A 13,425-nucleotide genomic window follows, 5' to 3' on the forward strand; every position below is an offset into this window, starting at 1 on the left:
CTGACCTTTGCCCATTTTTTGCAAAGTAAGGTGACAAGTGGCAGATGTCCAGCAGCTGAGGCGTAACAGAGAGAGGTCATGCCGTTCTCTGACTGCCCATCCACTGGTGCCCCACACTCCAGGAGCAAAGCAGCCATCTCCAGGTGGCCCAGGTGAGACTGCACACACAGTACTGGTGCACTGTTCAACACCTCAGTACGGTAACACACACTCGCCCCTCCCAGAATCAGCAACCGAGACACCTGGGGACAAAGGTAAGACTGGTTTTAACACAAGAAATTAAGTAACCGGTTCAATTATAAAGTGTTTGAGGGCTTCACAGAACAGTTCTCCTTGTTGTAACACATAGTTGTACTTATATATACAAACCTGATTCCAAAAAAGTTGGGACACTGTACAAATTGTGAATAAAAACAGAATGCAATGATGTGGAAGTTTCAAATTTCAATATTTTATTCAGAATACAACATAGATGACATATCAAATGTTTAAACTGAGAAAATGTATCATTTTAAGGGAAAAATAAGTTGATTTTAAATTTCATGGCATCAACACATCTCAAATATATATCTCATCATGCTTTAAAAATCATTGTCACAATGTATAGGCCAAGTTACAGTTATTCACTCAATTTACAATCATTTTGATTTGATTTCAGCACACAAACCTCAATTTACAATCTACAGCTTCAGTCTACAGAATCAATCTACATCTTCCATCTATATCAATTTACATATTCAATCTATAGCCCCAATCTACATACAGTAGTTGCAATCTCAATTTACAGTCTACATCTTCAATCTATAGCCTTTTTTTCAATCTATAGCCAATTTATAGGTTAAATCTACAGCCTATATCTACATCTTCAATCTACAATCTTAAATTATAATCTACAGCTTCAATTTACAATCTAGAGCCTTAATATAAAATCGATAGCCTCAATCTATATCTTCAATCTACAACCCAAATCTATAATCTAGAGCATGTTTAATCTATAACCTTAATTTACAGCTTCAGTAAACAGCCTTTATCTTTAATCTACCGTTCCATTGCCTAATCTACAATCTACAGCATTAATCTACATGTGCAATCTACATACCAAAATGTATATCTTCAATCCACAGCCTATATCTACAATTTACAGATGCAAGCAAATCAACAGCCAATCTATGCCTTAATATACAGAATATATTCAAAATACAGCTTCAATCTATAATCTACAACTTCAATCTACATGTGCACTCTATAGCCTCAATATATAGCTTCAATATACAGCCTACTGTATATGTACAATCTACAGTTTCAAATCAATAGCTATCTATAGCCTCAGTCCATTTATTCAATATATAGCCTCAATCTCAATCCCTCTACCACGGTTTCCTGCCCCGCCATTTTAATTGGATCAGTAATAATTTGTCTAATCATAAAACCAAACCAAATGACTTTGAAAATAGGTATATATAACACCTATATACACATGTGTATGGGTGGTTTGGGGAATCCATCCAAAATTTTACAAAATATAAATTTTTAGTCTTCTGTGAAAGTGACTTGACTGATTAACCGAACTCAGTCTATACTAGCTAATGAAGGATGCCAGGTATGAAGGATTTCAAAGAACAGCCTCTGATTCACAAAATGCGCTGTTAGATGCTGATAAGATAAGATGCAGTTAAGTCCTAATATTCTTAATATTCTGGAATAGCAAAAGTAAATGCGTAAATTTAAGAAAAATGTTAATATAAATAATAATAGTTATTTAGTTATTTTTTGCGTGACGCTCCTGCATGAATTCATACTCTCCAATTGGGGCGAAATGAACACAACCTGGCATTATTTCTTTTTTGTGGACATGGGCAGTGTGGTAATGGAAGCTTGATTAAGATGCTGGATGAAAGAAGAACACATTAAAAGCAAAGGAAGCAGAATTGCGTTTATTTATACAAACACAGCAGGAATTAATGAGCAGCTCTCCAGCCAAATGGCTGTCAAGGACGCTGGCGTGCACACACGGACTCAGAATGACGTTCGTTTCATTAAAACTCCGTAGGGGAGGAAATTACAGGGAGAGCGGAGTCTAGACTGCAATTAACATATAATAGATTTAATAAATAAATGTAGTCATTACGTAAGGCATTTTTCAGTAAGCCTCAGCGCTAATTACCATGTTCTATGTGACTTATGAAATCTCGTTCATTGTGGATGACTCAGAACTCTGCAAGACTATAGCTCTTACTGTGCGGTTGAATGCATCAGTCGCTGTAATTGTTGGAGCCGTGTTCTACAATTCAGGAGCTCAAAGCAGTTGTTCATTTTTATACTTTACTCAAGATTGACGCTGTTTTTTATAAGTGAAGGTCTCATTGGCACATTGAGGACGAGTATGTGTTTGTTTTTTGTGTGTGCATATCCTCAAACCTTGACGTTGGGTGTGTAGAGGTTTCTGAGGGAGGAAAGAGCTGCAGAGAGGCTGTCTGTACTGTAGCTGATCCACAAGGGTTGCAGAATACTTGACGAAACCCCAGTTCTCTTACTGTGACCCTGAGGACATAGAGAAGGATAGGCAGGAAGAATTAAAATGCAGGTCACACCACTCAAACAAACACAGAGAAGGATTTCGAGCATCTGAGTTTCCTACCTTGAATATGTGAGCTTTAAGAATGTGGTGGCCCAGCTCCATAGTTTGCTGGCGGTTGAGTTTTCCCTCTTGACGTGATAGCAAGAAGGCCATCAGAGCGTGGCCACTTCTGTTTACCAACATTAATAACAATTCATCAAAAATCACCATCATAATGAAGACCATCATCCAGTTTCATCATAAAAATGCTGCTCTTGAGGGAACTTTTTTTTTTTTTTTTTGGTATGGTCTTTTTATTCAAAGGATTTTTTTTTTCAAAGGACTATTTTCAAAACTGAAAAAAAAATAGTTTGGATCAATATTACTGTTGGTCGTTTAACATTTCTATTATATGCTTAGCTACTTACATCATACCATCTTGCACTCTTTCACTGTTAAAAACTGAAGTGTCACGCTGGAATACATTTTTGGAATATGTGAACAGTAAAGCCTGCCATCTTTGATTTGATTGGCCATCTCAATCATTTTGACATGGAGCATTGTTCGACTGCTGAGGCAGACCAGTATAAAAATGTAACTCAAAATTTTGTCATAACAAACAGAGCAGCATCAAAATGATCTAATTTTGGGGAAGGACTTGTCCCCCTCAATGTCTATAATGGTTATGGCCCTGGTCTAAATGGCCCTACAGATGCTTAATGTTGTCCTTACAGACAGCAAAGTTTTTTTCTCTCTGAATCACAGTCCATGAATTTTTATTTTTACGAGTCCATGTTTGATCTGTGTTAAGTGGGTCACTCTACAGTTTATAACCGTGATTAGGCCTTTCTAAATGAGAATACTGAGTAATGTGTGTGTGTTTAGGTGGAGAGATAACTGAATGTCTACAAAATGAAAGAGAACTACACAAGAGTAATTTCATGTTCAAAGGCTACACACACACTCAAATGCAATTTAGTTATTCCATTTCTGAACTCAATTAACAAACCAACGAATCACACATAATAGATGGCGGACCTGTACAGGTCCTTCACACACTCTGCGGTTGCTAAGGTGTTCTGATCAGTTGCAGCACATTGCTATGAAGTTTCTAAGGTGTTTTGAGCAGTTTTAGTTGCATGATCCCCCTACTATATGTAAGAATTTTCATGCATTAATCGTTTTTTATTGCCAATGTGTGAACAGTTGTAAAGCAACATAAAAATTATGTGACCTTCCTAGGTTTCCTATAACAGTCTGTAGACTGATTTTTATGTGAATTACGCAGGTTGGTTTTGCTGTTTTTTATCTGGCTAAGTAAAAGTATTAAAGGTTGGGTGAAAACTGGGGTGAATATCAAACCAACCCTGAATGCAGTTCACTTAATGGCAACCGGTGTCATTAATAACAAGGATTTTCTGATTCTTACATGCAGTATATTTAAGCGCAATCCCCTCTATGCAGCTGATTCTAAAGATTCCATTAGTCAATTCACTTGCTAGTTTAAGAACATTCCAAGAAAATATTCCAAGTAGATTTAACACGTTGCTATGAAGTTACTAAGGTGTTTTAGAAGTTTTAACACATTGCAACTCAGTTGCTTGGGTTTCAGAGTAGTTTTATCACATTGATATTTGCTTGGTAGGGTGTTTTGAATAGTTTTAGTGCATTGCAAATCACTTATTAAAAGGATAGTTCACCCAAAAATGAAAATTTTATCATCATTAACGCACCCTCAAATTGTTGCAAACCTGTATGAATAGGGACCTTCACACCAGAAGAACGTTTTCAAATAACTTCCTATAACTATTGGTGGAAGTACTCGCTTTTTGGCGTATTCGCTCCACAGGAACTAGGAACAATTTTAGTTATAGGAACGCCTTTTGAGTAAATTAGCATCTACTTCAGAGTAAGGTCTAACCCAGCACAATAGGAACTACCAGTGATGTAAGTGATTCGCCAAATGCATGCCATACGAAACACAGACACCTGCCATTTTTAAAAAGCCTTGTAAACACACAGTTTAAATATACACAAAGTAACTCCACGAGCATAGAAAACAGCGACAGATGGACTGACACCAAAGTCCAGGCACTTCTCTGTCCTCCATCCTCCAGTTGTCGACGTTGTTGAATTCTGCGCTTAGGGTAGGGACACATTAAACGGATGCCCAAAAAAAAAGAGTTGAGGAAAGCCAACTGTGCAGTCACCTCGCATCACCTGCGTCGGGGCAAAAAAAGTTGCACTAGAACACACTGGACTAGACAGACTACAGCCGACGGCCAACTAGCGTGTACGCTCTGCGCTTGTCTGAGAAAACATAACGCTCCCATACCAGCAGGTGGCAGTAGTCTGTATTTGGCGTTCAAACAGGGAAACCAGAAGAGCTAGAACTGTGGATTTACACAGCAAACAGCGCTTGCTTTTACCACAGTTTCCACCAGTAGTGTCCTCTCCTGGATCATAGTGATTAGCTGGTCTTCGACATCTTGATTCCACAAAGCCATGGTATTACCATGGTACTATTAAATCCTCTGGTCAAATGAGGTGACAAGACAAGTGACAAGAATGACAACAATTGTCTCTGCGTTCCATCTTTGGGTACCCAATCTTGTCACTGGAGATCTACCTTCCTGCAAAGTTCAGATCCAACCATAATCAAATACATCTGAATCAGCAAGTTAAGATTCTCAGGAACAGAAAAAGGACTGGGCACTCCTATTGGAGATCTAACGCATTGCTATGCACTTTCTGGAAACTTTTGGGCAATGCGCTACAACTGCTGTTAACACCTTAGCAACTTCACCCTTGCCTTAACAAACACCAACAAAACCAAACAGAACTATTCTTATTTGTGTCAGACGAAATGTCATCACTGCTTACCTTGGGTCGCACAGGAAGTCAGTGCTGTCACCATCCGCCCTCCATACAAGCCACTCCCTAAAGGAGGGGTGGCAGAACATGCGAGTTCTGTCTCGACGGCCAATCAGAAAGCAGGAAAGAGCGTCCATGCGCTGCTGGAAGTCCTCCCACTCCAGTTCTCCTTTCATGGACCCGGCGTTCAGGGCCCGGTAGAGCTGTTCATCCGTCAGAGGGTGCAAAGATGCTAGAGCCACGTTTAGCAGTGGCAATACTCGTTCAAATGCTGAGGCCGATGGGAATTTCATGTTGCACTGCAGCAGGTAGAGCTCAGACAAAGACACAGGTATAACCTTATAGCTGGAGCTTTTAATGACCAGCTGACCCTTCTCAAACAGGTCGAGGGTTAATTTTAAATAAAGATATGAGCCTTGGCTGCGGGCGACCAGGTGGGCACTGAGTTTAGAGATGATTGCTGGGTCGGCTTTGCCATTGATGGCAATGTTGCTGAGGATATCAGGGCTGTGGTCTATACGGTGCTGGATGTAGGAGGTGAGGTCAGAGGTTATATCCTTGTTGTTATGAAAATCATCCAGAAAGATGATGGGAAAGGGGAGGAGACTGGTGACTTCCTGTGAGAAGATCAACAAAAAAGCCAATGCAAAGACCCTTATGAGTTATAAAATAAAATACAACAAGTTCTTGAAAATGTACTTTTGTATTTATGATGATATGTTCATTTGATTTTGAGAAACCTTTATACCATTTTTTAAGAAAAATTAAGAAATGTTTAATGACTGTCATGGTCACGGTTTCCACATCAAGATTAAGCAGCAAAAATAAATTACATTTCGCAATATATAAAATGAAAAATCTAAATTCTAATAATATTTCACAATACTACACTTTTTATTGTATTTTTGATCAAATAAAAATACAGCCTTGGTGAGCATAAGAGACTTCTTTGAAAAACATCTAGAAAATCTCAAATATTACAAACTTTTGACTGGTAGTGTATTTTTCAAGGTATCTTTTATAAATATCACAAATTATGAATTTAAAAATATCTTCAAGTTTTTGGGGAGTCACACCACATCACATTTTACAATCTTAACTAACCTTGCCATGTCATAAAAAGTTAAACAAATTATCTGATATTTATAAAGAGGCTTGACACACAGTCATGGGGGTCTGCGGGGGTCCTCGCTGTGACATCATGTTGGTTGCACCACATGACTTTGATCAATAAATTACAAAACATCAAAACTACACAAAATGGCCACTTTTGACAATGCCTGCATAATTCAGATACTGGTAATACAGCTTTCTGCCAGCTGCAATGGAAAGACGTGCAATTAAATATGAAAAAAGGCTGGGATTTTAAGGGATGAACCTTCACTGGCTGTTCTGCACCACAGCACAAGAGTAACGACCACCAGCCTTCCCAAAGAACTCCTATTTCTTCTCTTTAATAATTATCGTTCCTTTCAGTTTACAGTTTTGTGCTGTAACCACTGACAACAGGGTGCCCTTGATGACTGCAAGAGGGAAAATTAATGAATACTATAAAGGACCACAAAAGTCTGTTCATTTTTTATCTTACTGCACATCCTCATCATCATCTGCATGCAAATCACGACAAATGTTTTCCAATCAAAACAACTGCAGGATTAATGCTGTAGAATAAACACCGGCAGCCTGGTTGTGTGGGTTGTCTGGCACTTTTAGGTCACTGCTCCGAGAAGTAGTGAGTGAGAGAGAAAGAGACTGTGTACGTGTGTGAAAAGTGTATAGGGACATGCGTAGCATCTGCGGTGTTGCATCACAGCCCTTATCCCCTCTTATATAAGCTTGGTTCCTGCAGGCCAGAGTCCAGCTCTGATCAGACATGGATTACACACACCCACCCTACAACACTAGCCACTGACCAGCATCCAAAACTCACCACTGCAACCATTCTGAAAGCTCAGATTGCACATCAGGACACTGAGAATTTAAAACCTTCTCAGTAGTCTTACTTCGTATTAAAACCAGCAAAAAATTGTCTAGCCAAAGTTAGGGTGCAGCCAATGCAAAAAAACAAAAACTTACCACTACGTTGACCCTGATGGTCACAATCAGTTTAAGCCAAATAGGAAATTTGGAGATGATTTTGGTGATGAAAGTCGCTATGGTGTCTCCATAGTCTGGTTTGTGGTACTCTGCCTCATTAAAACCGTCCACTAGGATGATGTAATCTTCTTCTGGAATCTTCCGCTCTGCACAACAAAATCAGAAATTACATGGTTAGACGAACTAGAAGTCCTGAGTTTGTTAAGAGTTTGCATCCTGGCATTACGTGGGTGTGTTCAGGTTTTTCTTTTGAAAAGTTAACAGGAACAATGTGTACTGCTGAATTCATGTACTAGGTGACTTTAGAACAACCAGCACAATAAAACCCTGCATGCTGCTTTCTTTCACCATATGTTGAGTAGGAAAAAGTGCCTACAGTCTGTAGTGAAACTCACTCTCACAATTTTTGAGTACTTGCCACTTGACAAATAGCTGCACCCTTCAGAATGCAATTTGTTGAAGGAATAATTCACATAAAAATGAAAAATATTTCAGATTTGGAGCTAAGCAGCACCTATCCTCATTCATTTTCATTGTATAGAGTATGGAACTTTCTGCCTAACATCTGCTTTTGAGTTCCACAGAAGAAAGCAAATCAAGTTTGAAACAGCATGAGGGTGAATAAATGATAACGCAATATTAATTTTGGGGTGAATTATTCCTTTGAAGTCGCAAACGTAATTACTTCCATATTGTGGTGCTTTTCAAAGTGAAATAAGATATTCAACAAGAAAAAAAAAATGTAGGGCATGACCTGATTTTATCGATCACCAATTGATTGGATCATGAAATTAGGGCATTCAATACCAGAATAGAGGAAAACCTGAATGCAATTCAGCAGTCAATTCAGAGGATTGAAACACAGCCGATTTTGAGAAGCTTTTTTTTACTGGAACATGGATGCTGAAGTTCACGGTTACTATTGAAAGCATCTTCACCTATAGTAAAGTAACATTTCTTTAAAAAAAAAAAAAATCATTATTTGTTAATATTTCCACAATAAAAAGGTTATTAATCAGAATTAAATTACTACATTAACTACTGGTATAATTAAAGTCATGCTGCATTTATTTTGCTACAATAGTATCTTAAAACAATGCCTATTTAGCTGTTGGGCTATAAATTAATATTAAAACCAACTAATAGCCAGCACAGCCTAGCTTGACAACAGCCACAAAGCCACATTTTGACAAAAGATTACATACATTTTTTTTTTCTTTTCCTTTTTGGAAGAAAACACCCGACAAGTAACATTGATTTTATCTCAGTAAAAAATTACCTGCTTATCTTGTATGTCTAAAGTTTTTCTCTAATTTTCACACATGGAATATTCACCACAATAAGCTACCAAATCAAAAACATGACAAAAAATAAGCACATGTGAAAGGTGCAGTTTCACGAGACACTGAGACTGGCTCATCTTGTATATGATCTGCACTATATAAGAAAAAAAAACAGCTAAATAAACCATTGTCATAAACTGTCATAAAATGTAATAACTTTTACCCAACATTATTAATATAAAGGCTGTTTTACTTTTCTCGATTCTCTCTCTAATCTGATGTTACAAACCAGGAACACTGATTTTCAGTCAAGAGTTCAGAGTGACAGTTCAATGTCTTCATTTCCATGCTCGAAATTTGCTCTAGCCTCATTCTCTAAAATTCCTGTTAAGTCCTTCATCTGTCGTTCCTTGTGATCCAAGCCGTTTCTGAAGACCATCTGTTCACATCCATACTGGGCCAAATTAAATGAGGCAAGAGCGCTCTTCTCCCCCCATTACCCCTGAGCAAACATATTTAGTTTTTATGTGATGGTTTGATTAATGACAGTAGCATGTGATGCATCTCACCTTTGCGTAGAAGTGTGAGGGGCTCCAGGACTCCCTTACGGAAGGCGGCGGCAGGGTCCTGGACGCAGGAGCGCAAGCTGAGCAGGCTCTGCAGGTGCGTCTCTCTGAGCAAGAGCTCTCGATAAGCATTGAGGCGAGGAGCTCTGCACAGTAATGCGGACACACTGTGCACAAACTCTGGGACCAGGCATGTGTATGTGTTATCAGCCTGACAATAGTGATAGGCCACCACCTACAACAGAAGAAACGGGTGAAGGAGGTAAAAACAGAAAACAGATGGAAAAACATTGAAAATGGGAGTTTTGGACAGGTTGAAAACAAAAAGGAAAGAGGGCTTGTTCACCCAAAAATGTCAAAAAATTTCTACTCATATTTTCTTTCTTTCTATGGAACCCAAAAGGGCGAATTAAACGGAGAAAGAATATCCTGACAGCTCTGGGCTCAGTCTCCAAAAAGCTTTGCAAACCTAAGTAGATAGACACAATTAGCAACAATGGTCTTTATGATCTACTTTTGCTTACAATGCTTTGGGAATCACAGCCCTGGATTGGTCAAGGCTCCAAGGTGACAAAAAAAGCACCATAAAAGTACCATAAAAATGGTCCATGTGACTTGTGTGCTATATTATTAAGTCATATGATGGCTTTGATGAAGAACAGACCGAAATTGATTTTCACTGAAAATCTATCTTGATTCCACGGTGCATTCATGAGGGAAGTAGAAATGGCTGTTTCAAGAATGGACCACTCTTTTGACTCTAATCTTTTTAAATGAATTGGTTGATCCAGTTAGCAACAATAGTCTGAATGATTTCTTAATCATTCTAAATGATCCGGTTTAGGTCAGTTCACTCAATGACTCAATGATCCAGTTGCAGCAGAGGGGAAGATTATAAGTGAATAATGAATTCAATTTCGGTCTCTTTTCAATGCTAATATGACCTCAGAAGACTTGGAATATGGAAAGTCATATGGAATACTTTTATATTAATTTCAGATTCAAAATCTATCCCTCTTTTGTTCCACAGAACAATAACATGCGTGAGTAAATGGTGATAATTTTCAACTTTGGGTGAACAATTCCTTTAAAGGGCAATGCGTTTTTGTTTCTTTCTGCCTTTTATTCTTTGCTCTTTGTAAATCATGCGTTACACTGTTACAGGATCAAACCTGCTCTCTCCTTATTTCCACACCAAGATTCTGATCACCAAATAAACGTCATTAATGCGTCAATGTGGGCAGTCATGTGTTGAAATGGTTATCTTTGCAGAAGGTACAGGATTACAGCACGAGTCTATTTTGGAGCTTAATTTAAATGCTCTTCCACTGGGGAGGAAGTTTTAGGTTCTGAAAGTAGCAGTACTGTAGGTTTTCAAAGCACATGGAGCTCTTTTATCTCAAAGATCAAGGAAAATCTAATTCCTCATGATATAACCCCTTTAAGGTTTGTTTGACTATCATGAGTCCCAAATCGTTCTGAAATACTGGCAAATCCAAGCTTCTGAACAGAAGTGAGAATGAAATTGTGGCCTGAAACGACTTTCCACTGACAGATGGCTGATTAAAAAGACGTGACTAGAAGACTCAACAGAGAAGGTTCAGGTCCAGATGTAAATGGAAAAATATGCGCACATACTGGCACACAGAGCAAAGTGTTGAATATGCATGTGGCATGCAGTTTGCCTCTGTCACGGAATGACACATCTAAAACATCGCACAAAACATCATGTGTATTTATAAATAAACATGAGAGCTGCTCGGTGGAATCTCTTTATTTTGCTGTAAAAATTTTTGAAGAGCTTCCATTTTTAAAATCGCCCAATCAAAAAAAAAATTAAATTCTATTGTCTGGAAGTGGGCATTTTTGGACACGTGTCACGAAGCCCATTAAAAAAAAACAATAATTATATATGTAATATAAGAACATTATTAAGTAAGTATATAGAACATTATTCACATAATTAAGGAAAGCAATTAATTAAAGTGCAGATCAAATCTAACCAGCGACTACAGTTGCCATTCCAAGCTGTTTCAGAGATAGGAATCTCTTTATTGATTTAATATTATTTTTCCACTGAATGAAATGCCAGTTAGTATTACCTGAATATCAACTGTTATTTTACCCAGAAAGTTGGAATGAAACAAATAAATAATAAATAGTACACTCAAAAAAAGTTTACAAATTTGCATTTTTATTATTTTTAAAAATGCAGTAAAACCGTAATATTGTAAAATATTATTGCAATTTAAAATAAGTTTTCCTTTTTTAATACATTATGTATTAATGTAATTTATTCCTTATTTCAAAGTCTATGAAAACTAGTCTTGTCCAAATAGGGCTAAAGTGTTTACCTTGTTAGCCAGGCGTTTGACTGCCCCCTCTCTGTGCCGGTGTGTGTCTGGGGTCGAGGGGCAGCTGTTGCTGTGGAGGGGACTCTGTGAGGGGGGGTTCAGCTGATTGGTTTGATGAGCATCAGCTCCTCGATCTACAACACAAACACACACAATTCCCCTATTATTTTACATTAATTCAATGCATATGGGTATTGCAGGTCTGAAAATCTGAGATACTAACACATCTCAGTTGAAGTTTACATATTCATCGAAAGCCTCGTGTCCATGTGATCCAGAAGTTGAAAAATATGGAGATCAAAAACCAGCACGTCTTCAAATTTCTACTTTTGAGTTACAATGCTTTGCAATATGATGAGTAAACACAAAAAGTTAAACTATTCCTAAAGGGACATCTTACTCTGGGGTGTAGCTTCAGGGCTGTTGGAAGCAATCTGTCTCATTCGTCCACCATGACAGCTGAGAGCCACCAGCCGTGATATCACTGCTGTCTTTCCGAAACCGACGTTACCTATGATGACAGCCCCTTTACCCTCACCGGCCTTTCCTCCCCCCGTAAGCACCTCCTCCAGCCGCTGAAACAGCCAATCACGACCCACAAACACTGCATCCATAGAGACGCTGGGCACCTCAAACAGCAGGGGTTTGAGCATGATGTCCACTGGCTTGTAGGGCGTGAGACGAGCTGCAGGATTCAAACAACACAGGTGTTAAAGGGATAGTTCACCCAAAAATGAAAATTACCCCATGATTTACTCACCCTCAAGCCATCCTACGTGTATATGACTTTCTTCTTTCAGACAAATACAATCGGAGTTATATTATTTGTTGCTCTCTCCTCTACGCTTCCACGTTCGTCACTTCTCACCAGAGCTTACACTATGCCTATGTCCTACGTCATCCGCTGGAACGCCACTCTCTCATGAACACGCGTACTACAGTTAGCGGAAGCTAGAAATTACGGTTTAAATAAATATGGATAAAATTGTTATTACAAAAATGCATTGATTCTGCTCAGAAGGCCTTTATTAACCCTTTAACCCCCAAATAATTGTTTGATATAACTCCAATTGTATTTGTCTGAAAGAAGAAAGCCATATAACCCTAAGATGAGGGTGAGTAAATCATGGGGTAATTTTAATTTTTGGGTGAACTATCCCTTTAAAATAAACCACACACAGACAGACACACACACAACTCACACAGGCAAATCAATGTAGAACATATTTCAAATGAAATGAATCACAAGAATGAATCATAAGGCCTTGAATTGCTTGAAATGAAAACATAAAATGGAGCCCAAACACCCTATTTATTTTCTTTATAAATGCTTAAACATGTCAGATGTATGTCACATTCTGGAGGTTAAATGCATTGCTGCTTCATGCAGTCTTCACAGGGTAAATGTACTAATAAAAGTTACTTATATTGTTTACATTTAATTTGGCAATTTGTAGCGGTTAGTCAGCACCTTTAGTTTCTTGATTGCGGCCCCCTGTATGAGCTCCATGCCACTGTAAACGCATGGAGGAGCGCTGGGGAGCGTTCCTCTGTTCATCCAGATACCGCAACTCCTCCAGTTTAGTAGTGCTAGTGGCTGCAGGGAGAAAGACAGAATTAGAGAAGGAGAGTCATTTAGGGTTGTGTTTGGCTCACAGACAGCAGAGAGATTACATGCCACCTATACAATCTGC

The 13,425-nt window shown here is 38.4% G+C and overlaps 1 protein-coding gene across 1 annotated transcript in view; it reads right to left on the reverse strand.

Annotated features, from left to right (window-relative positions):
- LOC107705504 (protein TANC1-like) overlaps positions 1-13,425 on the reverse strand; it is a 42,879-nt gene that overhangs the window by 22,951 nt on the left and 6,503 nt on the right. The window contains exons 4-12 of the mRNA XM_016508811.1: positions 13,203-13,328; positions 12,132-12,416; positions 11,732-11,865; positions 9,381-9,612; positions 7,508-7,674; positions 5,441-6,048; positions 2,639-2,747; positions 2,419-2,541; positions 6-242 (exon numbers count right to left, since the gene is read on the reverse strand). Of these exons, the coding sequence (XP_016364297.1) occupies positions 6-242; positions 2,419-2,541; positions 2,639-2,747; positions 5,441-6,048; positions 7,508-7,674; positions 9,381-9,612; positions 11,732-11,865; positions 12,132-12,416; positions 13,203-13,328 (2,021 nt within the window). The remainder of the gene's footprint in view (positions 1-5; positions 243-2,418; positions 2,542-2,638; positions 2,748-5,440; positions 6,049-7,507; positions 7,675-9,380; positions 9,613-11,731; positions 11,866-12,131; positions 12,417-13,202; positions 13,329-13,425) is intronic.

The sequence above is a fragment of the Sinocyclocheilus rhinocerous genome, unplaced genomic scaffold (assembly GCF_001515625.1).
Source record: "Sinocyclocheilus rhinocerous isolate Xijiao unplaced genomic scaffold, SAMN03320098_v1.1 scaffold504, whole genome shotgun sequence".
NCBI classification, from domain to species: Eukaryota; Metazoa; Chordata; class Actinopteri; order Cypriniformes; family Cyprinidae; genus Sinocyclocheilus; species Sinocyclocheilus rhinocerous.